Source organism: Salvelinus alpinus, chromosome 2, assembly GCF_045679555.1.
Source record: "Salvelinus alpinus chromosome 2, SLU_Salpinus.1, whole genome shotgun sequence".
Classification (NCBI taxonomy): Eukaryota; Metazoa; Chordata; class Actinopteri; order Salmoniformes; family Salmonidae; genus Salvelinus; species Salvelinus alpinus.
In genome coordinates this window covers 61,706,828-61,733,976 of record NC_092087.1, presented here as the reverse complement: position 1 = coordinate 61,733,976, position 27,149 = coordinate 61,706,828, and the positions used below count along the sequence as shown (strand labels likewise).

At 42.2% G+C, this 27,149-nt stretch overlaps 2 protein-coding genes across 2 annotated transcripts; both read right to left on the bottom strand.

Moving 5' to 3' along the window:
- Positions 1-531: 531 nt before the first annotated feature.
- Positions 532-10,211, bottom strand: LOC139566111 (14-3-3 protein beta/alpha-1). The gene is made up of 6 exons (XM_071387041.1): positions 10,005-10,211; positions 5,157-5,457; positions 4,706-4,829; positions 4,092-4,255; positions 2,436-2,531; positions 532-2,293 (listed from the first exon to the last, which is right to left on the bottom strand). The coding sequence occupies exons 2-6, from the start codon at positions 5,448-5,450 to the stop codon at positions 2,237-2,239; spliced, it is 735 nt and encodes a 244-aa protein (XP_071243142.1). The 5' UTR covers positions 5,451-5,457; positions 10,005-10,211; the 3' UTR covers positions 532-2,236.
- Positions 10,212-23,374: 13,163 nt separating this feature from the next.
- LOC139541085 (protein FAM53B-like) lies at positions 23,375-24,938 on the bottom strand. Its single transcript, XM_071345298.1, has one exon. The coding sequence runs from the start codon at positions 24,936-24,938 to the stop codon at positions 24,237-24,239; it is 702 nt and encodes a 233-aa protein (XP_071201399.1). The 3' UTR covers positions 23,375-24,236.
- Between the last annotated feature and the right edge of the window lie 2,211 nt (positions 24,939-27,149).

Sequence of the window (27,149 nt, the reverse complement as noted above, 5' to 3'; positions counted from 1 at the left end):
TGAGATAGCCGAATCCACTCATTTCAAGGGGTGTTCACATACTTTTGTATATATAGTGTAATGCTCTGATGCTTCATTTCAATTTTTAGGTTGTGTGTAATAGTATATTTAAGCAATAATGCCCGAGGAGGTGTGACTGTGGTATTTCGCCCATATACCACAAACCCCTGAGGTGCCTTATTGCTATTATAAACTGGTTACCAACCTATTTAGAGAAGTAAAAATGTTTTGTCATACCAGTGGTATACGGTCTGATATACCACAGCTTTCACCCAATCAACTACCCGGTTTAAAATATTCAAGAGCCCTTAGACAGGAACAAATAAAAATAGGACGCCTGAGGAAAAGATTAAGCCTTCTTTCTGAGGTGGAATGCAATTTTTCTGTCAAATAAGTAGCCAATGTTTTAATTGGACATTAAATAACGCTTAAGACTTTTTCAAGGAACAATTTGATGGTTTTCAACTGGTGTTTTAGGTAGCAACTCCATCAGAGACACAAACCAGTGGTTATAAAAACAAAACAGGAACATTTGGAACTGATAAAACTTTTATTTCACTTTAAATTGTCTTTTACATTTCCTGATAACATGTAAGGTGAAACTAGAACTGTTTTAAAAGACATACACAAATTTTGTTTTACGTCAATAACCAGTTTTTTTGTTTGTTTGTATTTTTTTTATGCTAGTCTAAAATGTCACAACCACGTGCGCACTAAGCAATAAAACCGTCACAGAAGCAAACTTTAGGCAGAATACCGGTCAGTAAAAATAAAGCAATTGGAGATACCAGATATACAGACAGGCTCGGTTCCACATTCACTACTGCATTTTTTTTTTTTTTAATCAAGCGTAGAATAACTGCCATTTGTTCAGCTAAAAGGGGAGATTTTTCTTCAGTGCATGAAACATTGTCTTCAGCAAGACCGACTGAGACAGATCAATTCTACACCTAAGTGGAATGTTATGGTGATGACAAGGTATTGTGACACTGAGTGAATTCAGCTACCTCTTAAGGGTCCGTGCACTACTCCAGAATCTAACCCATCCACTGATCGCATTCCACTATAATATGGTCTCCTCTGGAGATACACAAAACAAAAGCATCAATGCCATCTCTGACTATGATAGACAACCTCCTTACACAACTTACATTAGGGGACTTGCTTACACACTCGTCGTGGGCAAAAGCATACATTCGCTTAGATATCATTTCATGAAGGAAACTGGTCAGTTTGTACTGTCAGCATAAGGCTATCAAGATAGGCTTGAATAACCAAGACGTCAAAGTTCAACGCAACGGCTTTAAGGTGTTTCTTTGCAAGCAGGTTAACATTACATTTAAGACAGATTTATATTTACCGCAAATGTTTACAATTTACAGTTGAGCCAAAGTGTGAGTCATTAATACACAAAGCAAAAAGTAACATTTAAGAACAAACAAGGATCATTGTACTGATTTCAAACAGCACCTTTATGACAGCTGTTCAGGAGAATGTTCCAGGTTTGTTCAAAAAAGGTATATTGTCTTAATGTTAGTTTCTGATGGAATGTTAAATTTTTCTTATTTTTAACTGGACAGATGTGGAATGGCAAAACCTACAGTAGGGTCCCTTTTATTCATTTTAATTCCATATGCAAAATAAACAAACAATACACAGCAATACGCATGTTAGTCAGTGTCACAATACAGCCCGTTATACCATTCTGTATGAGGCCACAGCAAAATTGCACTGCTACTCAAACCATACAGTCCTGAATTTTATCGTCCAGAATGTGATTATGTGGAGAATAACTAAGCATCACAGTGTTTGTTGAAAATAAACAGACAGTTTAATACATTTTCTGAGTCAAACCAGCAATCGCTAGTACACTAGGAAAGCAAAAAATGGATACTATAAATGCATAACTTGCTAGGTGAAAGAACATATATTTTTTTTATGTTTGGAGGGAATCAAAAGGAAGGGAGGTGGAGGAGGGAATGGCCATGCCACTCAACTGGGCAATTTTATAATTGTTTTCTCCTCACAAAACAAGACTCGGCTTGTTAACAACTGAGTGTTACCCTGTTGCCTTGGAGCATATCGGAGAAAGGGCACAACTGGTAGGTCAGGTACAATTCATGCTGCTTGTCATACAGAAAGGAAGAGGCTGGATGGAGCGGGAATGTACGGGCTGTATATGTGTAAGAGAAGAGAGAGATGGGTGTGGGTGGAATAACAGTGAAGTGCAACGCCTTTAGTTCTCCCCTTCGCCGGCATCCCCCTCATCACCCTGGTTTTCTGATGTCCACAGCTGCAGAGGGGGAGAAAAACAAATCCAACCATTGAGTTCATTGGATTCATACACTCGAGGTATTCAGTTCCAAGAGTATCAAACTATTATGCATTTGAATGGCATTACATCGACAAGGCGTATATTGGCAGTAAGCACTTACAGTGAGGTTGTCCCTTAGTAGCTGCATGATCAGGGTGCTGTCTTTGTAAGAGTCCTCGTTCAAGGTGTCAAGCTCGGCGATCGCTTCGTCGAAAGCCTAGAGGGAAAACAGACATATGGAAGGGGGTAAAAAATATGTTCTAAAAGACCCAGAATACGAAAACCTACAATGCCTCAAACAGGTTTTAAATGTATTACCCCTAAAAAGGGCTTACCAACTAACAAATCGTGGCATACCAGATGACAAAGCACCATCCATTAAAGTCTATTTTTGATTCAATATCTGGCAAATGCCAACAGCACGAGCACCGTTGTTGAAGATCAGGTTTGTGTCACGTACACTACATGACCAAAAGTATGTGGACACCTGGTCATCGAACATCTCATTTCAAAATCATTGGCATTAATATTGAGTTGGTCCCCCGTCTTTGCTGCTAAAACAGCCTCCACTCTTCTAGGAAGGCTTTCCACTAGATGTTGGAACATCGCTGAGCATTAGTGGGGTCGAGCACTGATGTTGGGCAATTAGGCCTGGCTTGCAGGCCTAAGGTGTTTGGTGAGGTTGAGGTCAGGGCTCTGTGCAGGCCAGTCAAGTTCTTCAACACCGATCTCGACAAACCATTTCTGTATGGACCTCGCTTTGTGCACGGGGGCATTGTCATGCTGAAACAGGAAAGGGCCTTCCCCAAACTGTTGCCACAACATTGGAAGCACAGAATCGTCTAGAATGTCAGTGTATGCTGTAGCATTAAGATTTTCCTTCACTGGAACTAAGGGGCCTAGCCCGAACCATGAAAAACAGACCCCAGACCATTATTCCGCCTCCACCAAACTTTAGTGGGCACTATTCATTTGGGCAGGTAGCGTTTTCCTGGCATCCGCCAAACCCAGGTTCGTCCGTCAGACTGCCAGATGGTGAAGCGTGATTCCTCACTGCAGAGAACGCGTTTCCACTGCTCCACAGTCCAATGGCGGCGAGCTTTACACCACTCCAGCCGACACTTGGCATTGGGCATGGTGATCTTAGGCTTGTGTGTGGCTGCTCAGCCATGGAAACCCATTTCATGAAGCTCCTGGCGAACAGTTATTTTGCTGATGTTGCTTCCAGAGGCAGTTTGGAACTCAGTAGTGAGTGTTGCAACCGAGGACAGACAAATTTTTTACCCTCTATGCGCTTCAGCGGTCCCGTTCTGTGTGCTTCTTTGTCCTAACACTTCGCGGCTGAGCCATTGTTGCTCCTATAAGTTTCCACTTCACAACAACAGCACTTGCAGTTGACCGGGGCAGCTCTAGAAGGGCAGAAATTTGACCAACTGACTAGTTAGAAAGGTTGCATCCTATGACGGTGCCACGTTGAAAGATACTAAGTGCTTCAGTAAGGTCATTCTACTGCCAATGTTTGTCTATGGGGATTGCATGGCTGTATGCTCAATTTTATACATCTGTCAGCAACTGGTGTGGCTGAAATAGCAGAATCCACTAATTTGAAGGGGTGTCCATATACTTTTGTATCTATAGTGTAGCTGAGCAGGAGGAGCGTGTTTGTGCTCTGTATTCATTCGGTTAGGCCAGACTCATGCTGATCACACAGGCGCTGCTGTGTGATGGAGGAACGTGTGTGTGTTTTTGCGAGAGAGAGTGTATAACGGTGCCCCACCGCCTTCGCCAAACTGCAGGCCTGCTCGGGGGAGTTGAGGATCTCATAGTAGAAGACAGAAAAGTTGAGAGCGAGCCCCAGCCTGATGGGGTGTGTCGGCTGCATGTCCTTCTTGCTGATGTCAAAGGCCTCCTGGTAGGCCTGCTGGGAGTTCTCCACTGTGGCTGTGACAGAGAGGGAGAAGAGGTCCAATTAATTAACGGCATCATGCTTTTGTTGAAGTGAATCCATGTTTAATTTCACAGCCCATCTCCTGTATAATGGATACTGATTAAACATTGTCTAGATCTTACGGGGCGGCACATAGCCTAGTGGTTAGAGCGTTGAGCCAGTAACCGAAAGGTTGATAGATCGAATCCCCAAGCTGACAAGGTAAAAATCTGTCGTTCTGTCCCTGAACAAGGGACACCCACTGTTCCTAGGCCGTAATTGTAAATAAGAATTTGTTCTCAACTGACTTGCCTAGTTGAATAAAGGTTAAATAAAAGTACTATGAGGACATCAAATTGGAGGTTTTGCTTATTTCCATGAAAATCAGAGGTTGAAAAAAGTGGCTGATTAACGAATATGGGTGACTCAGAAGCTTCCCCATTGAACAGAGATGATCAACTTACTCTTCTTTGATTCTCCAGATGCCACCTCAGACAGATATCTGTAGTAGTCACCTTTCATTTTAAGGTAGAACACCTTGCTTTCTGCCTGAGTCGCATTGGCAATGAGGTAATTGTCGAGGAGTGCCTAAAACAGAAAAAAAGAGAGGTTGGTTGGGTGTCAGTCAACTCAAGTCCGCCCTTTCAACACACAGGACCAAACAAAAGATGAACCCAAAATAGATTATGCTTTGTAACCTGGCTTTGGGGTCAAATTCATTCCAGCTCACAATCAGAATGCCTAATGAAAAATTCCTGTAGGGCATTCCCAAATTGCCTGGACTCTAAATGAACAGGACTATTAATGAATTGAAATAAAGCCCCAGTGTTACACTCATCCCCATAACATCACGGGACCCTTCATTTAAGAGCGAGGGGGGCCCATAGGGAGTAGCAAGCGGCTGCGCTCTCTCACCAGCACGTCCTTGCAGATGTCCTGCAGCTCGGCCTCAATCTTCTCACGGTACTCGCGTGCCATCTGCTGCTTCTTCTCGTTGCCCTCGGTCTTCTGCTCGATGCTGGAGATGACACGCCAGGAGGAGCGACGCGCACCCACCACGTTCTTGTAGGCCACCGACAGCAGGTTGCGCTCCTCGTTGGAGAGCTCGCCGCCCTGCTCCGTCACCGCCTTCATAGCCGCCGCCATGTCGTCATAGCGCTCGGCCTGCTCGGCCAGCTTAGCCTTCTGTACCAGGTCGTTCTTGTCCATGTCGAGGCTGTGAAAAGGCACAGAGTTGTGGTCATAGTCACAGCAAGCAACATAGCCATCATAAAATTGAGAAACACTGGGGTCATTGTCAATTCAGTCAATTGACAATGACTGAAATTAAATAAACTTGAGTAAACTTGCCTTTCAATGCTTTTTAATTTCAGTTTACTTCCCGATTTAATTGAAATGGAATTGACATCAACCCCGGACATCTTCGGACATGCTATCGGGTTGTCTATATATCAGAAATGAGGCCCTCCCTTAACTGAGAGAGAAGTATGTACTAATATTTGGCCCAATTACTGATTATTCAATAGGCTATGTATTAAAACTGATTAATAAAATCAGAACATTATATGTCAACATGAAAAACCTTTCAGATACCACTCAGGAGTTACTCCAAAGTTATTTCCTTAGGGGCCATACTTGTGAACCTTGCTTAGACCATGGTTTAAACCATTGGTCTAAAATGGCTAGCTGCTAGCTTTTCTCATAGGCGAACCTGGCCAAATTAACCAGCTGAGCAGATAATTATATCCGGTAACAAAATAACAACCTATCAGAGACCTTAAACAGTAGAGCCACCATCCAATTGCATTCGTTCCATTAGGCCACCAGAGGCAGATTGTTAAACAATTCAAATTCTTGGTTTAATTTGTTACCTATGGTCTAAAATGGAGAGTGTCGATATATTTTAGCATAATGCTGCCTTTGACTAGGCTACTGACATCATACAAAATTCTAAAGGGTTCTCTCATACACTACTGGTCAAAAGTTTTAGAACACTTACTCATTCAGGGGTTTTTCTTAATTTTTTACTATTCTACACTGTAGAATAATAGTGAAGACATCAAAACAATTAAATAACATATGGAATCATGTAGTAACCAAAAAAAAGTGTTAAACAAATCAAAATATATTTTATATGAGATTCTTCAAAGTAGCCACCCTTTGCCTTGACAGCTTTGCACACTTGGCATTCTCTCAAACCATTGTTTGGGATGAGCATGACCGCAGACTGAAGGAAAAGCAGCCAACAAGTTCTCAGCATATGTATACTCCTTCAATACTGTTGGAAAAGTATTCCAGGTGAAGCTGGTTGAGAGAATGCCAAGTGTGCAAAGCTGTCAAGGCAAAGGGTGGTTAATTGAAGAATCTCAAATATAAAATATATTTCGATTTGTTTAAAACTTTTTTTGGTTACTACATGATTCCATATGTGTTATTTCATAGTTTTGATGTCTCACTAGTATTCTGCAATGTAGAAAATAGTAAAAATAAGGAAAAACCCTTGAATGAGTAGGTGTTCTAAAACTTTTGACCGGTAGTATACATGACCAAATTACATGTTTTTGATCATCCATTTAACACACATCCATGTACTTTTACAAAAAAAATAGGCACATATAACTTTGTATTGAGACATCATGTGTTGTCAAATATAAGTTTATTTTAAGGAGGAAAGCCTCCACTGCTGGTCCTCGAGTGAAATAGTGAAAATGTGACAAAGTAGAGAATCGAGATGCATATAAAACCTTGTATAATTAAGTGTACACATCTACGTAATTTCCGGTATATTCATTGTAGTGATGAACATTTCTGTATTACGCCTATCATATAGCCTGTGTTTTGGTCTGAGTGACTCCAAGATGCTCCTTTCATATTATTAATTTACTAAGTGTTGCCTGTTCTTCGATTCACAATACAACCACAATTAGTGTAGGCCTAATAAATAATAGCAGTGTAGGCTACACTAAAGTTCCATATGCAATAGGTTATAGCAAGGAGGACACCATATGGTGTGAATGCGTGCAATGTTCAACCTATAGTAGGCTAGCCTATATCAACACCATTTTTGGACATGATACGCTAGCCAAGCTAAAAACACATCCATGACAATGAAGATAGCTCTATTGTTGATCTGAATGTCTATATAGGCTAGGCCAGTCAGTCAACAGCTTTGTGTTGCAGGAAAGCATGATCAGATTTTGTGTCTTTTACTGCATCGGCTTCATTCGTTTTTAAGCCAGGTTTCACCTCAGTGAATTCTTGGAGTAGCTGCGCCCTCTACTGGACACTTGGTGAACCTAGCCTGACCAGCCAATTTACCAGGGCCTAAAATAAACATCCACTACCTGCCAAATGCGTGTAGATTTTGGCGTTGGCGGGTTAAATGTCTATTTCACCAGCCACGTTGGCGGGTGGTCAGGGCTCCACCGTGCGAGTATTTCACTCGCATTTGTGAATAGAAATAGTCAAGTATGATCACATTTATAGTCAAATAAATTATGCAGTAGCTGTTTACAAAGTATTTCTGCCGTTTTGTTTCATAGCTGGTAAATTAATTGCACAAAGTATAAAAACTACGAATCCTATATAGCCTATTCCACCTCGCTCTGCAACACTGCCAGGCTGGGGGCTGTGCGCACGTGAAGAGCAGATTGAAAGATTAATTTTTATTTTATTTTTTAGAAGTGCTGCACACAGGCATAAAAATTGGTCTAAAACAAACATCTACTGAAGTGAGACTTTGTCCTTGTGTTTCTTTGCTATTTACATTGTTTTGTTCACATGCTAGGTTGTTTTTCTATGTTTGAGCTTTAACTGCTAGGGAAGAGAAGACAACGCTTATTCTACTAGTCAGACAATCTCACAGGCACAAACATGACTTGAGTCGCACTACAACGGTAACCTTACGCCCTTAAAGGGGCATTTGTCTAATCTGTGATATTTTGGATAAAGAACACATCACAAAAAAAGAAAAACAATAACCCACATTACTTATTAAAAATACATTTGTTTTAGAAACATTACAAAGCATGCTCATCCATTCGTTTGTGTTTTCTTGGTGAAATTTGTGTGAAAAATATGTTGGCTGGTAAAAACAAATCTGAGAGGCTGGTAGATTTTTTTTTAAATCTACCTGTCCCAGTGGCTGGTGTACCAAAAAGTAAATGTTATGCCCTGCCATTTACACGTGACAAGGAAGGCTAGATTATTATTATAAAAACGTTGTAGGCATAACCCACTCGTAGGCAAGTATACACATCCATGCAGCCTCATATGCTAAGACATTATTAGGCCCTAGCAGTGTGTTTGTGAAAAAGGCTGACGAAATCGTAAATTCATCTTGCAGATGCTAAACGCTTTCAACTGTCGATCAAGTCCCATTGGGGCTCTAGGAAGTTTTAGGCCATAATCAGAAGACCATCTTTAAACAAGGGTTTCCCAAACTCAGTCCCTGTGTGCACATTTTGGTTTTTGCCCTAGCACTACACAACTGATTAAAATAACCAACTCATCATCAAGCTTTGATTATTTGAATCAGCTGTGTACTGCTAGAACAAAAACCTAAATGTGTCCCCAAGGAGAACACCAGGACCGAATTTGGGAAACACTGTAACAAATAACCATTATAGGAAATTAACCTTATCACTTTGTTTAAATTTGAGGTGAAATACAGCTCTAGACTTACACCTAGAGCAAGGAATGTTTCTAATGCACTAGACACCAATAGAAAATAACATGAAATGGTCACAGTACTCAGTGACAACGCCGCAGGGGATGTTAGCTATATTGTTTTACCCATATAATTAATAGGATCTATTGTTTAACCAATGTATTATTATGGCCATGTTAACTACAAGCTTATTATGGCCGCTAAGTCAATTTTGACTCTGATTTGTCACTTGCGTTAGTTTATTTACAATGCCTGGAATAATATGACAGTATGGTATCCTAAAATACCAAGGCCAAACGTCTTAATTGCCACTGTATTAGTTATTATCGATATAAAACCGATAACATGACAACCTGCTATTCTTTAATCACGGATTTAGCAATGGAACGTCCATGGCGGAAATACTGCAGCATTGCCCTATAAGATCCGTAGGCAACCTCATTGCTAAGGCGCTAGCTAGCGTGCTATATTCCAGTCCATTGAAGATGTTGGTCGTTGGCTAGCTACGCCCTCTGTCGCATTCCCTTGCGGAATTTTAAGATGGAGCGATACCGTTAGCAAACCAACTAACGTTAGCTAGCGTAATTGAATGCAACCAATCAGTTGGATTTACTAAAATGTCCTTTTAATTCGTTATAAGCACCAGTTTTATTTTATTGTTCACGATTCGCAAAGGCCTGTGTATTGCAGTCCAGTCACTAGTAAAATTCGCTGGAGATAGCGTCAAGTTAGCATTAGCTTGCTAGCGCTGGTAAGATATCTTGATTTCACGACGACCAGGATGGGAACGTTAGCCTGGCAAAATGTGTTTTTCAGTCTCTATACACATTTCATTATGGAACACTTTTTGATTCATATATTGCATGGCAGATCTCCCCTATTGGCTTACAATAATCTAAATCCTAGCTAGTTTGTGAGCTCTAGTTCGCCATTCAATCACACGTCTCGGCCTAAGTCATTGTACCCAGCCCCAAACCACAATAGGCACCTTCCGCCATAGATAGCGATTTGAGCCATTGTTGGGTTATGGGCCCAAAATGCTTTACCTTACCCATGAAATAATACTAGAATCGACTTTATGCAAGTAAACTCACATTTAGAATGTATTTTGAATCTTGCTTTTTTTTTCTCTGAACGATGGGAGTATCAAGCTGTCCTCGGTTCGCTGCTCGGGATATTCAGGGCAGTACCACTTCCGCCTGCGCTGACACTTCCACTTCCGCTTCCTCTAAACCCCACCCTCCCCCGCCAGTATCTATGGTAACAGCACTCCGGTTTTCAGAGAGTTGTACAGGGTCGTTGACGTCATAAAGACTACGGGAACCACTATAGAATGACGTATGTGGTCACCATAGTTACTGCAGAGAAGAGGGCGAAACAAAACATGTTTTTACAATTAACCTTTGTTTAACTAGGCAAGTCAGTTAAGAACAAATTCTTATTTACAATGACGGCCTACACAAGAGGGATAACTGGGCCCAAAATCGTGTTTTTTTTGGCTCACCAAGCGAGGAGTTTTTGTATGGAGGTCAATGGGAGTGTCAAATTTTGTAATAAAAAAATGTATGTCTTATTTGCTACGTGTGGCTTACTTGATGTAATATAAGTTTCGTAATGATTAAGGTAGCTACGAGTGTATCGCTATAAGTAGGACACGTGACATCCTGGCAACTGAGAAAAAAACACTTTGTATCAGACTTGTGCCTGATCGTCACTACCACGAACATAAAGTCATAAACCCCGCCTATTTCTACAATCTCCCTTCTAAAATATGATTTTAAACCTAACACGAACCTTAACCTTAACCTACACTGCTAACCTTATGCCCAACTTTTAAATTAAAAACCCAAAAGCACATTGTTGTCATTCATTTTTCGATAGCCAATTTTGACTTTGTGGCTGTGGTAACTAGGAAACCGTTGTGCCTGTTGTCCACACAGAATATTGGTTATGATGGTCCCACCTCATCTTGCCTCCTCCCGACTGCCTTCCATTTTTGAAGACATTTATTTTCATTGTGTGGAGTAGCTGGTCAATACAATGGATAATCTGTGGTTACTGTCTCCAAGAGACAGTTGACAGTCAGATATTATGCTGTGTTCATACCATGTTGTAAATTTGCCGCGTTTACATCATGTCGGAAACTCGTACCTCAGAGTTCAAATGAATGTATATTATTGACATTTTATTAGTTTTACTTTTTTTATTTCACCAGGTAGGCCAGTTGAGAACAAGTTCTCATTTACAACTGCGACCTGGCCAAGATAAAGCAAAGCAGTGCGACACAAACAACAACACAGAGTTACACATGGAATAAACAAATGTACAGTCAATAACACAATTGAAAAAATCTATATACAGTGTGTGCAAATGAGGTAAGATTAGGGAGGTAAGGCAATAAATAGGCCGTAGCGGCGAAATAATGACCGTTTAGCAATTAACACTGGAGTGATAGATGTGCAGAAGAGGAATGTGCAAGTAGAGATACTGGGGTGCAAAGGAGCAAAAAAACAATATGGGGATGGGGTAGTTGGATGGGCTATTTACAGATGGGCTATGTACAGGTGCAATGATCGGTAAGCTGCTCTGACAGCTGATGCTTAAAGTTAGTGAGAGAGATATGAGCCTCCAGCTTCAGTGATTTTTGTAATTCGTTCCAGTCATTGGCAGCAGAGAACTGGAAGGAGAGGCGGCCAAAGGGGATGCTACGGGTGGGTGCTGCTATGGTGACCAGTGAGCTGAGATAAGGCCGGGCTTTAACTAGTAAAGACTTATAGATGACCTGGAGCCAGTGGGTTTGGCAACGAATATGAAGCGAGGGCCAGCCAACGAGAGCATACAGGTCTGTGGTGGTTAGTATATACAAAACGGATGGCACTGTGATAGACTGCATCCAATTTTCTGAGTAGAGTGTTGGAGGCTATTTTGTAAATGACGTCGCCGATTTCAAGGATCGATAGGATAGTCTGTTTTACGAGGGTATGTTTGGCAGCATGAGTGAAGGATGCTTTGTTGCGAAATAGGAAGCCGATTCTAGATTTAATTTTGGATTGGAGATGCTTAATGTGAGTCTGGAAGGAGAGTTTATTGTTTGGGGGCCTCCCATCCAAATCACTAAAGAGTTGATCTGAGAGAAGATTATGTGAATTAAATGTTTTCCGACCAATCAAGTCGATGAGGATATTAATAAAGGAAAAAAAATGTGAGGAAATCACTACCGAAATGATATAATCTCCTGTGCTACACTCCAGTGCTACACACGCAACGAACACTCTGGATCATTGCTACTCTCCCTTCTGGGACGGCTACAAAGCCCTCCCACGCCCTTCTTTCGGTAAATTAAATCATGCCTCCATTCCGCTCTTCCCCACCTACAGGCAGAAACTTAAGCAGGAAGTACCCATGTTAAGGACTGTTCAACGTTCGTCTGACCAATCGAAATCTATGCTTCAAAATTGTTTTGATCATGCGGACTGTGAAATGTTCCAGGTCGCCTCTGAGAATAGTATCGACATATACACTGACTTGGTGACTGGGTTCATCAGGAAGTGCATAGAGGATGTTGTTCCTGCTGTGATGATTAGAACTTATCCAAACCAAAAACCGTGGATAGATGGCAGAATTCGCGAAAACTGAACCACCTAATTGAACCTCGACAAGGTGACTGGGAACATGGACGTATACAAACAGACCAGCTATGACCTCCAAAAGGCAATCAAAGTGGCAAAACGAAAGTACAGGGACGAAGTGGAGTAGCAATTCAACAAGTCAGACATAAGATATATGTGGCAGGGATTCCAGACAACCACGGATTGTCTGGACACCAATGCCTCGCTCCGGGACAAGCTAAACACCTTCATCACCCGCTTCGAGGAAAACAACACCAAACCGCCAACATGGGACTCTGCTGCGCTCAAGGATCAATACATTCTTTACATTTTTATATGTTGCGTTTATATTTTTGTGTGTATACAGTGCATTCGGAAAGTATTCAGACCCCTTGACTTTTTCCACATTTTGTTACGTTACAACCTTATTCTAAAATGGATTAAATCGTACCCCCCCCTTACCAATATACACACAATACCCCATAATGACAAAGCAAAAACAGTATTTTAGAAATTTTTGCTAATTTATTAACATTATAAAACTGAAATATTGCATTAACGTAAGTATTCAGACTCTTTACTCAGAACTTTGTTGAAGCACCTTTGGCAGTGATTACAGCCTCAAGCCTTCTTGGGTATGACACTACAAGCTTGGCATACGTGTATTTGGGGAGTTTCTCCCATTCTTCTCTGCAGATCCTCTCAAACTCTGTCAGGTTGGATGGGGAGCATCACTACACAGCTTTTTCAGGTCTCTCCAGAGATGTTTGATCGGGTTCAAGTCCGGACTCTGGCTGGGCCACTCAAGGACATTCAGAGACTTGTCCCTAAGACACTCCTGCGTTGTCTTGGCTGTGTGCTTAGGGTTGTTGTCCTGTTGGTAGGTGAACCTTCAACCCAGTCTGAGGTCCTGAGCTCCATTGAGCAGGTTTTCATCAAGGATCTCTCTGTACTTTGCTCCGTTCATCTTTTCCTCGATCCTGACTAAGTCTCCCAGCCGCTGAAAAACATCCCCACAGCCTGATGCTGCCACCACCATGCTTCACCGTAGGGATGGTGCCAGGTCTCATCCAGACATGACGCTTGGCATTCAGGCCAAAGAGTTCAATCTTGGTTTCATCAGACCAGAGAATCTTGTTTCTCATAGTCAGAGTCCTTTAGGTGCCTTTTGGCAAACTTCAAGCGGGCTGTCATATGCCTTTTACTGAGGAATGGCTTCTGTCTGGCCACTCTACCATAAAGGCCTGATTGGTGGAGTGCTGCAGAGATGGTTGTTCTTCTGGAAGGTTCTCCCATTTCCACAGAGGAAGTCTGGAGCTCTGTCAGAGTGACCATTGGGTTCTTGGTCACGTCCCTGACCAAGGCCCTTCTTTTCAACGTTCGTCTGACCAATCTAAATTTATGCTTCAAGATTGTTTTGATTATGCTGACTGTGAAATGTTCCAGGTCGCCTCTGACAATAGTGGTTTCATCAGTTTGGCCGGGTGGCCAGCTCTAAGAAGAGTCTTGGTGGTTGCAAACGTTTTCCATTTATGAATGATGGAGGCCATTGTGTTCTTGGAGACCTTCAATGCTGCAGACATTCCTGTCTTGGGGCTCTACAGACAATTCCTTCGACCTCATGGCCTGGTTTTTTCTCTGACATGCACTGTCAACTGTGGGACCTTATGTAGACCTTTCCAAATCATGTCCAATCAATTTAATTTACCACAGACTCTAATCAAGTTGTAGAAACATCTCAAGGATGATCAAAAGAAACTAGATGCACCTGAGCAAAATTTCGAGTCTCATAGCAAAGTGTCTGAATACTTATGTAAATAAGTTATTTCTGTTTTTGATTTTGAATAAACAAAAAATGTATGAATACATTTGCAGCCCAAATAAATGCTTTACAGAGTTCAAGCAACAGACACATCTCAACATCAACTGTTTAGAGGAGACTGCGTGAATCAGGCCTTCATGGTGAAATTGCTTCAAAGAAACCACTACTAAAGGACAACAATAAAGAGAAGAGACTTGCTTGGGCCAAGAAACACAAGCAATGGACATTAGACCGGTGGAAATCTGTCCTTTGGTCTGATGAGTCCAAATTTGAGATTTTCGGTTCCAACTGCCGTGTCTTTGTGAGATGCAGAGTAGGTGAACGGATGATCTTCGCATGTGTGGTTCCCACCGTGAAGCATGGAGGAGGAGGTGTGATGGTGTGGGGGTGCTTTGCTGGTGACACTGTCAGGGATTTATTTAGAATTCGAAGCACACTTAACCAGCATGGCTACCACAGCATTACGCAGCGATACGCCATCCCATCTGGTTTGCGCTTAGTGGGACTATCCTTTGTTTTTCAACAGGACAATGACCCAACATACCTCCAGACTGTGTAAGGGCTATTTGACCAATAATGTGTGACATGGTGAGGTTGGACCCAGGTGCAGAGAAGAGACCAGACAAGGAATCAGCGGTTAAGGATAAACATAATACTTTACTGAGAAACGGTAACGGAAGGATCACAGTAACACTGGGAAAACCACAAACACCAAGTCTCGAAAACTCACTCAGGAGACAAACGCACACGGCACACAATTCAAGATTCAGCAAAGGACAACAGAAAACACACCTCTTTTAACAGGGAAATCATAATGAGTAAATCGTCAATGTCTCTAGGACTGTCTCTGCCACCCTCTGGTGACAGAAGGAACCATGACAGAAGGAGAGTGATGGAGTGCTGCATCAGATGACCTGGCCTACACAATCACCCGACCTCAACCCAATTGAGATGTTTGGGATGAGTTGGACCGTAAACTCAGCCACGCTCAAGGTCCTAAACGATATCTTAACCGCCATCGATAAGAAACAATACTGTGCAGCCGTATTCATTGACCTGGCCAAGGCTTTCGACTCTGTCAATCACCACATCCTCATCGGCAGACTCGACAGCCTTGGTTTCTCAAATGATTGCCTTGCCTGGTTCACCAACTACTTCTCTGATAGAGTTCAGTGTGTCAAATCGGAGGGTCTGTTGTCCGGGCCTCTGGCAGTCTCTATGGGGGTGCCACAGGGTTCAATTCTTGGACCGACTCTCTTCTCTGTATACATCAATGATGTCGTTCTTGCTGCTGGTGAGTCTGAACCACCTCTACGCAGACGACACCATTCTGTATACTTCTGGCCCTTCTTTGGACACTGTGTTAACAACCCTCCAGGCGAGCTTCAATGCCATACAATTCTCCTTCCGTGGCCTCCAATTGCTCTTAAATACAAGTAAAACTAAATGCATGCTCTTCAACCGATTGCTGTCTGCACCTGCCCGCCTGTCCAACATCACTACTCTGGACGGCTCTGACTTAGAATATGTGGACAACTGCAAATACCTAGGTGTCTGGTTAGACTGTAAACTCTCCTTCCAGACTCACATCAAACATCTACAATCCAAAGTTAAATCACTATATGTTTGTTTTACTCCATGTGTAACTCTGTGTTGTTGTATGTGTCGAACTGCTTTGCTTTATCTTGGCCAGGTCGCAATTGTAAATGAGAACTTGTTCTCAACTTGCCTACCTGGTTAAATAAAGGTGAAATAAAAATAAAGAAATAAAAAAAAGAGTGAAGGAAAAGCAGGCAACAAGTGCCCAGCATATGTGGGAACTCCTTCAAGACTGTTGGAAAAGCATTCCAGGTGAAGCTGGTTGAGAGAATGCCAAGAGTGTGCAAAGCTGTCATCAAGGCAAAGGGTGGCTACTTTGAAGAATCTAAAATCTAAAATATATTTCGATTTTTTTAACACCTTTTTGGTTACTACAAGATTCTATATGTGTTATTTAATCGTTTTGATGTTTTCACTATTATTCTACAATGTAGAATAATGGTGGGATGCTGGCCTTCTAGGCAGAGTTCCTCTGTCCAGTGTCTGTGTTCTTTTGCGCATCTTAATCTTTTATATTTATTGGCCAGTCTGAGATATGACTTTTTCTTTGCAACTCTGCCTAGAAGGCTAGCATCCCGGAGCCACCTTTTCACTGTTAATGTTGAGACTGATGTTTTGCGGGTACTATTTGATGAAGCTGCCAGTTGAGGACTTGTGAGGCGTCTGTTTCTCAAACTAGACACTAATGTATTTGTCCTCTTGCTCAGTTGTGCACCGGTGCCTCCCACTCCTGTTTCTATTCTGGTTAGAGCCAATTTGCGCTGTTCTGTGAAGGCAGTAGTACACAGCGTTGTACGAGATCTTCAGTTTCTTGGCGATTTCTCGCATGGTATAGCCTTCATTTCTCAGAACAAGAATAGACTGACGAGTTTCAGAAGAAAGTTCTTTGTTTCTGGCCATTTTGAGCCTGTAATCGAACCCACAAATGCTAATGCTCCAGATACTCAGCTAGTCTAAAGAAGGCCAGTTTTTTTGCTTCTTTAAATCAGAACAACATCATTACATCTTCAAACTAAGGGCAACCCACCGTGGTATGACATTCCTGACAGGGAGACGTTAGCTGGCTGGCTACTATTGCCCCGTAGCACTCACTTCTGTCATCATGAATTGCCTTGAGAGACTAGTCAAGGATCATAGCACCTCCACCTTACCTTTCACCATAGACTCACTTCAATTTGCATACCGCCCCAATAGGTCCACAACGCCCGTGCTCAGGTCAATACAACGCTGGTCTGACCAATCGGATTCCACGCTTCAAGATTGCTTCGATCACGTGGACTGGGATATGTTCCGGATAGCCTCAGACAATAACATTGATGTATACGCTGTCTCGGTGAGCGAGTTAATTAGCAAGTGCATCGGAAATGTCGTACCTTCTGTGACTATTAAAACCTTCCCTAACCAGAAACCGTGAATTGATGGCAGCATTCGCATGAAACGGAAAGCGCGAACCACCGCTTTTAATCATGGCAAGGTGACCGGAAACACGACCGAATACAAACAGTGTAGCTATTCCCTCCGCAAGGCAATCAAACAAGCAAAGTGTCAATGTAGAGACAAAGTAGAGTCGCAATTTAACGGCTCAAACACGAGACATATGTGGCAGGGTCTACAGTCAATCACGGATTTGCCAAGAGAATCCATTCACATGACAGGTGTGTCATATCAAGAAGCTGATTACACAGCACACCTTCTGCTGGAGACAATAAAAGGCACTCTAAAATGCACAATGCCACAGATGTCTCAAGTTTTGAGGGGGCCTGCAATTGGCATGCTGACTGCAGGAATGTCCACCAGAGGTGTTGCTAGAGAATTTAATGTTAATTTCTCTACCATAAGCAGCAACCAAAGTCATTTTCGAAAAAACCGGCCTCACAACCACAGACCACGTGTAACCACGCCAGCCCAGGACCTCCACATCCGGCTTGTTCACCTGCGGGATCATCTGAGACCAGCCACTCGGACAGCTGATGAAACTGTGGGTTTGCACAACCTAATCATTTCTGCACAAACTGTCAGAAACCATCTCAGGGAAGCTTATCTGCGTGCTCGACTGCTGTCAGTCTTGACCTGACTGTAGTTCGGCGATGTAACTGACTTCAGTGGTCAAATGCTCACCTTCAATGGCCGCTGGCACGCTGGAGAAGTGTGCTCTTCACTGTACCGGGCAGATGATAAGCCTCAAGTCTTGGGTACAAATGTTTTATACCAGTGTTTGCAATGGACTCGTATCAATGACCTACGAGTGGATCCCACTAGATGGCCAAGCTTCAAAGTCAAAATTGGCTATACTGTAAAAATGTATGAAAACAAAAAGGAGCTTTTTGGTCTTAATTTAAGGTTAGGGTTAGGCATAAGGTTAGCAGTCTGGTTAAAGGGATACTTCAGGGTTGCAACACTACTTAGCATTGGCTCGCAAAACTACCTCTAACTTCCTTCATACTGGGCACAGAGACATGCAGTTTTTATTCACAAGTTCATGTGACTTAGGGGAAGTAGATAAATGGCCTCATAGCCAAAATCGCGAATTATCCCTTTTAACGTTAAGACAACCCCTATAATGGTGCTCTTGACTGTGGTGCTGTGATGCTATGAAAAAGCCAGCAGGGTGTACTAGAGGCTATGGTATTTTATTTCTTTCACGATTAAACTTAGCCTGCCTTGCCAAATTCTGCTAATAAGATCATCTTCAACATGATAACTTTCACATTTTGATATTGTTAAAAAAAATAGCACAAGTATCACTGATATAGAATTGGGGGCATTATGAGCACAATGTCAAGTGTTAAGATAGGCAAAATGAAGGGTTATAAATCTAATACCAAAAATGTTAGAACAGTTTATTTACATTGATCTGTTGTATGGTTTGAATCAACTGCAGAATTAATCAACGTCTTCAATAATCAGTTGAAAGAGTGATTAGTCTACATATTCACATTTCCACTGAACTGTTTGTTGATATAAAAGCCTTTTTCTTGCAACAGTAAATATATTAAACAAGTAACACATTTCTCTATGACCTTGCTTAAAATGATTTACCATTATTTCAATAGGTAACCAATACATAATGAAATAACTTTACAGTGGCCTAAAAAATGTACTATTGGCAAACAATTTAGTGTCCTTCACAATATTGTAATTTTGCAGAGCGAATTGACAGACATAAATTCGAGCGGGGTCAGCCCCAATTAATGCCCATCAAGACAGGACATTCATTGAACAAAAAACTGTCTCTTTGGACATCTATATTGAGTTTGTGGTTTATTCAATTAAATTATCTTCTACTTTTTTCTTCAGTAAAGGAAGTTTCAAGTTGAGATGGGACAGCTATCTGAATGGCCTCTTTAGCGAGCTTGGTACACAGCCACCGCCTCATCCACCTTGCAGATCTCTGGGGACTTAGGTGGAGCAGCTCGTAGTTGTCTAACTCCAGAAGTATGCCTGTGAGCTTCCCAGCCAGACTGAGGAGCGTGATCAGGGTGAGAGATGCTCACCTCGAGAAATGGGGAACAAAACAGACCATCATTTAGTACTTTACACTGGAGGATTGCAAAACAATAAACAAACCATTGTTTGGGATGAGCATGACCGCAGACTGAAGGAAAAGCAGCCAACAAGTTCTCAGCATATGTATACTCCTTCAATACTGTTGGAAAAGTATTCCAGGTGAAGCTGGTTGAGAGAATGCCAAGTGTGCAAAGCTGTCAAGGCAAAGGGTGGTTAATTGAAGAATCTCAAATATAAAATATATTTCGATTTGTTTAAAACTTTTTTTGGTTACTACATGATTCCATATGTGTTATTTCATAGTTTTGATGTCTCACTAGTATTCTGCAATGTAGAAAATAGTAAAAATAAGGAAAAACCCTTGAATGAGTAGGTGTTCTAAAACTTTTGACCGGTAGTATACATGACCAAATTACATGTTTTTGATCATCCATTTAACACACATCCATGTACTTTTACAAAAAAAATAGGCACATATAACTTTGTATTGAGACATCATGTGTTGTCAAATATAAGTTTATTTTAAGGAGGAAAGCCTCCACTGCTGGTCCTCGAGTGAAATAGTGAAAATGTGACAAAGTAGAGAATCGAGATGCATATAAAACCTTGTATAATTAAGTGTACACATCTACGTAATTTCCGGTATATTCATTGTAGTGATGAACATTTCTGTATTACGCCTATCATATAGCCTGTGTTTTGGTCTGAGTGACTCCAAGATGCTCCTTTCATATTATTAATTTACTAAGTGTTGCCTGTTCTTCGATTCACAATACAACCACAATTAGTGTAGGCCTAATAAATAATAGCAGTGTAGGCTACACTAAAGTTCCATATGCAATAGGTTATAGCAAGGAGGACACCATATGGTGTGAATGCGTGCAATGTTCAACCTATAGTAGGCTAGCCTATATCAACACCATTTTTGGACATGATACGCTAGCCAAGCTAAAAACACATCCATGACAATGAAGATAGCTCTATTGTTGATCTGAATGTCTATATAGGCTAGGCCAGTCAGTCAACAGCTTTGTGTTGCAGGAAAGCATGATCAGATTTTGTGTCTTTTACTGCATCGGCTTCATTCGTTTTTAAGCCAGGTTTCACCTCAGTGAATTCTTGGAGTAGCTGCGCCCTCTACTGGACACTTGGTGAACCTAGCCTGACCAGCCAATTTACCAGGGCCTAAAATAAACATCCACTACCTGCCAAATGCGTGTAGATTTTGGCGTTGGCGGGTTAAATGTCTATTTCACCAGCCACGTTGGCGGGTGGTCAGGGCTCCACCGTGCGAGTATTTCACTCGCATTTGTGAATAGAAATAGTCAAGTATGATCACATTTATAGTCAAATAAATTATGCAGTAGCTGTTTACAAAGTATTTCTGCCGTTTTGTTTCATAGCTGGTAAATTAATTGCACAAAGTATAAAAACTACGAATCCTATATAGCCTATTCCACCTCGCTCTGCAACACTGCCAGGCTGGGGGCTGTGCGCACGTGAAGAGCAGATTGAAAGATTAATTTTTATTTTATTTTTTAGAAGTGCTGCACACAGGCATAAAAATTGGTCTAAAACAAACATCTACTGAAGTGAGACTTTGTCCTTGTGTTTCTTTGCTATTTACATTGTTTTGTTCACATGCTAGGTTGTTTTTCTATGTTTGAGCTTTAACTGCTAGGGAAGAGAAGACAACGCTTATTCTACTAGTCAGACAATCTCACAGGCACAAACATGACTTGAGTCGCACTACAACGGTAACCTTACGCCCTTAAAGGGGCATTTGTCTAATCTGTGATATTTTGGATAAAGAACACATCACAAAAAAAGAAAAACAATAACCCACATTACTTATTAAAAATACATTTGTTTTAGAAACATTACAAAGCATGCTCATCCGTTCGTTTGTGTTTTCTTGGTGAAATTTGTGTGAAAAATATGTTGGCTGGTAAAAACAAATCTGAGAGGCTGGTAGATTTTTTTTAAATCTACCTGTCCCAGTGGCTGGTGTACCAAAAAGTAAATGTTATGCCCTGCCATTTACACGTGACAAGGAAGGCTAGATTATTATTATAAAAACGTTGTAGGCATAACCCACTCGTAGGCAAGTATACACATCCATGCAGCCTCATATGCTAAGACATTATTAGGCCCTAGCAGTGTGTTTGTGAAAAAGGCTGACGAAATCGTAAATTCATCTTGCAGATGCTAAACGCTTTCAACTGTCGATCAAGTCCCATTGGGGCTCTAGGAAGTTTTAGGCCATAATCAGAAGACCATCTTTAAACAAGGGTTTCCCAAACTCAGTCCCTGTGTGCACATTTTGGTTTTTGCCCTAGCACTACACAACTGATTAAAATAACCAACTCATCATCAAGCTTTGATTATTTGAATCAGCTGTGTACTGCTAGAACAAAAACCTAAATGTGTCCCCAAGGAGAACACCAGGACCGAATTTGGGAAACACTGTAACAAATAACCATTATAGGAAATTAACCTTATCACTTTGTTTAAATTTGAGGTGAAATACAGCTCTAGACTTACACCTAGAGCAAGGAATGTTTCTAATGCACTAGACACCAATAGAAAATAACATGAAATGGTCACAGTACTCAGTGACAACGCCGCAGGGGATGTTAGCTATATTGTTTTACCCATATAATTAATAGGATCTATTGTTTAACCAATGTATTATTATGGCCATGTTAACTACAAGCTTATTATGGCCGCTAAGTCAATTTTGACTCTGATTTGTCACTTGCGTTAGTTTATTTACAATGCCTGGAATAATATGACAGTATGGTATCCTAAAATACCAAGGCCAAACGTCTTAATTGCCACTGTATTAGTTATTATCGATATAAAACCGATAACATGACAACCTGCTATTCTTTAATCACGGATTTAGCAATGGAACGTCCATGGCGGAAATACTGCAGCATTGCCCTATAAGATCCGTAGGCAACCTCATTGCTAAGGCGCTAGCTAGCGTGCTATATTCCAGTCCATTGAAGATGTTGGTCGTTGGCTAGCTACGCCCTCTGTCGCATTCCCTTGCGGAATTTTAAGATGGAGCGATACCGTTAGCAAACCAACTAACGTTAGCTAGCGTAATTGAATGCAACCAATCAGTTGGATTTACTAAAATGTCCTTTTAATTCGTTATAAGCACCAGTTTTATTTTATTGTTCACGATTCGCAAAGGCCTGTGTATTGCAGTCCAGTCACTAGTAAAATTCGCTGGAGATAGCGTCAAGTTAGCATTAGCTTGCTAGCGCTGGTAAGATATCTTGATTTCACGACGACCAGGATGGGAACGTTAGCCTGGCAAAATGTGTTTTTCAGTCTCTATACACATTTCATTATGGAACACTTTTTGATTCATATATTGCATGGCAGATCTCCCCTATTGGCTTACAATAATCTAAATCCTAGCTAGTTTGTGAGCTCTAGTTCGCCATTCAATCACACGTCTCGGCCTAAGTCATTGTACCCAGCCCCAAACCACAATAGGCACCTTCCGCCATAGATAGCGATTTGAGCCATTGTTGGGTTATGGGCCCAAAATGCTTTACCTTACCCATGAAATAATACTAGAATCGACTTTATGCAAGTAAACTCACATTTAGAATGTATTTTGAATCTTGCTTTTTTTTTCTCTGAACGATGGGAGTATCAAGCTGTCCTCGGTTCGCTGCTCGGGATATTCAGGGCAGTACCACTTCCGCCTGCGCTGACACTTCCACTTCCGCTTCCTCTAAACCCCACCCTCCCCCGCCAGTATCTATGGTAACAGCACTCCGGGGTTTTCAGAGAGTTGTACAGGGTCGTTGACGTCATAAAGACTACGGGAACCACTATAGAATGACGTATGTGGTCACCATAGTTACTGCAGAGAAGAGGGCGAAGCAAAACATTACATTTTACATTTAAGTCATTTAGCAGACGCTCTTATCCAGAGCGACTTACAAGTTGGCGACTTACATGGACTACTGTACTCTACAGGGGTTAGACAGAGACATGACCCGGTCCCTTCACATGGACTACTGTACTCTACTTGTCTTTGTCCTTTAAGACTGTCAGCAGGGTTTACCTACTGTACCACCCAACTCCTCTTTCCTTTCACAGTCCCTTTCCCCTGAGGGTGGTAAGAATAGTTCAGGGTCATTCAGTCCCTTTCCCTGAGGGTGGTAAGAATAGTTCAGGGTCATTCAGTCCCTTTCCCCTGAGGGTGGTAGGAATAGTTCAGGGTCATTCAGTCCCATTCCCCTGAGGGTGGTAAGAATAGTTCAGGGTCATTTAGTCCCTTTCCCCTGAGGGTGGTAAGAATAGTTCAGGGTCATTCAGTCCCTTTCCCCTGAGAGTGGTAAGAACAGTTCAGGGTCGTGTTCATTCAGTCCCTTTCCCCTGAGGGTGGTAAGAATAGTTCAGGGTCGTGTTCATTCAGTCCCATTCCCCTGAGGGTGGTAAGAATAGTTCAGGGTCATTCAGTCCCTTTCCCCTGAGGGTGGTAAGAATAGTTCAGGGTCATTCAGTCCCTTTCCCCTGAGGGTGGTAAGAATAGTTCAGGGTCATTTAGTCCCTTTCCCCTGAGGGTGGTAAGAATAGTTCAGGGTCATTCAGTCCCATTCCCCTGAGGGTGGTAAGAATAGTTCAGGGTCATGTTCATTCGGGAACATGAGAAAAAAAGCATTAACATTTTGCAGCATTTCTCCTTGGATATATCCAGGTACACCCTCCTCGTTTCAGTCTGTTTTGTTCCGTTTGGGGCCTAATGAACACGACCCGGTTCAGTTCCTCTCGATCTGATCAATGTCCAGATCTCCTCCCAGCTGATACACATCCTTCCTGGTGCCAGTGGCTGCCCAGTCTGTCACGTCATCGCAGACCGGGGAGCTCAGCCAATCCAGCGCCTCAATGGAGATGGCTAGATCCTCCTCCCCAGAGACACTGGTGACGACTCCGCACTCATTGGAGCTGGCGGTTGGCTCGTCCAATCTCTGATCGCCTGCAGAGGCGAAGTCAGTCTCACATTGGTCAGTGGTGCTCAGAGGGGGCGGGCCCTGGGTTGATTGATAGCCGGCGTCCCCAGTGATCCCAGGGCAGCTGAGGCTTTGGAAATTCCGAAGTTTCTGTGTCATCTTGGTCAGATCCAAAGAAGGCCTCTGTTTGTGTGAGTCGGCTGGTCTCCTCCGCTTCATACCCATCTTCTTATCGCTGAGGACGCAGGGCTGAGAGCGACTCCGGGCCAGCCCCCCCTGCCCAGCACGATGCTTCATCTCTGGGGTGGAGTCTGGGGAGCTCAGGGGCGACGCCGGGCCTCCCTGGATCTCTGGGAGGCAGATCTGTTCATGAGAGAGGTAGAGGAAGGGCCTGGGGGACTCTGAGGAGTAAGAGGTGGGGGCTAAGCCGCTGAAGGAGGAAGGGCAGGGGGTGAAGCCAGTGAGATCCAGGGAGAGGGTGTTGGAGTTGTAAAAACATTGTAAAAACATGTTTTTACAATTAACCTTTGTTTAACTAGGCAAGTCAGTTAAGAACAAATTCTTATTTACAATGACGGCCTACACAAGAGGGATAACTGGGCCCAAAATCGTGTTTTTTTTGGCTCACCAAGCGAGGAGTTTTTGTATGGAGGTCAATGGGAGTGTCAAATTTTGTAATAAAAAAATGTATGTCTTATTTGCTACGTGTGGCTTACTTGATGTAATATAAGTTTCGTAATGATTAAGGTAGCTACGAGTGTATCGCTATAAGTAGGACACGTGACATCCTGGCAACTGAGAAAAAAACACTTTGTATCAGACTTTTGCCTGATCGTCACTACCACGAACATAAAGTCATAAACCCCGCCTATTTCTACAATCTCCCTTCTAAAATATGATTTTAAACCTAACACGAACCTTAACCTTAACCTACACTGCTAACCTTATGCCCAACTTTTAAATTAAAAACCCAAAAGCACATTGTTGTCATTCATTTTTCGATAGCCAATTTTGACTTTGTGGCTGTGGTAACTAGGAAACCGTTGTGCCTGTTGTCCACACAGAATATTGGTTATGATGGTCCCACCTCATCTTGCCTCCTCCCGACTGCCTTCCATTTTTGAAGACATTTATTTTAATTGTGTGGAGTAGCTGGTCAATACAATGGATAATCTGTGGTTACTGTCTCCAAGAGACAGTTGACAGTCAGATATTATGCTGTGTTCATACCATGTTGTAAATTTGCCGCGTTTACATCATGTCGGAAACTCGTACCTCAGAGTTCAAATGAATGTATATTATTGACATTTTATTAGTTTTACTTTTTTTATTTCACCAGGTAGGCCAGTTGAGAACAAGTTCTCATTTACAACTGCGACCTGGCCAAGATAAAGCAAAGCAGTGCGACACAAACAACAACACAGAGTTACACATGGAATAAACAAATGTACAGTCAATAACACAATTGAAAAAATCTATATACAGTGTGTGCAAATGAGGTAAGATTAGGGAGGTAAGGCAATAAATAGGCCGTAGCGGCGAAATAATGACCGTTTAGCAATTAACACTGGAGTGATAGATGTGCAGAAGAGGAATGTGCAAGTAGAGATACTGGGGTGCAAAGGAGCAAAAAAACAATATGGGGATGGGGTAGTTGGATGGGCTATTTACAGATGGGCTATGTACAGGTGCAATGATCGGTAAGCTGCTCTGACAGCTGATGCTTAAAGTTAGTGAGAGAGATATGAGCCTCCAGCTTCAGTGATTTTTGTAATTCGTTCCAGTCATTGGCAGCAGAGAACTGGAAGGAGAGGCGGCCAAAGGGGATGCTACGGGTGGGTGCTGCTATGGTGACCAGTGAGCTGAGATAAGGCCGGGCTTTAACTAGTAAAGACTTATAGATGACCTGGAGCCAGTGGGTTTGGCAACGAATATGAAGCGAGGGCCAGCCAACGAGAGCATACAGGTCTGTGGTGGTTAGTATATACAAAACGGATGGCACTGTGATAGACTGCATCCAATTTTCTGAGTAGAGTGTTGGAGGCTATTTTGTAAATGACGTCGCCGATTTCAAGGATCGATAGGATAGTCTGTTTTACGAGGGTATGTTTGGCAGCATGAGTGAAGGATGCTTTGTTGCGAAATAGGAAGCCGATTCTAGATTTAATTTTGGATTGGAGATGCTTAATGTGAGTCTGGAAGGAGAGTTTATTGTTTGGGGGCCTCCCATCCAAATCACTAAAGAGTTGATCTGAGAGAAGATTATGTGAATTAAATGTTTTCCGACCAATCAAGTCGATGAGGATATTAATAAAGGAAAAGAAATGTGAGGAAATCACTACCGAAATGATATAATCTCCTGTGCTACACTCCAGTGCTACACACGCAACGAACACTCTGGATCATTGCTACTCTCCCTTCTGGGACGGCTACAAAGCCCTCCCACGCCCTTCTTTCGGTAAATTAAATCATGCCTCCATTCCGCTCTTCCCCACCTACAGGCAGAAACTTAAGCAGGAAGTACCCATGTTAAGGACTGTTCAACGTTCGTCTGACCAATCGAAATCTATGCTTCAAAATTGTTTTGATCATGCGGACTGTGAAATGTTCCAGGTCGCCTCTGAGAATAGTATCGACATATACACTGACTTGGTGACTGGGTTCATCAGGAAGTGCATAGAGGATGTTGTTCCTGCTGTGATGATTAGAACTTATCCAAAC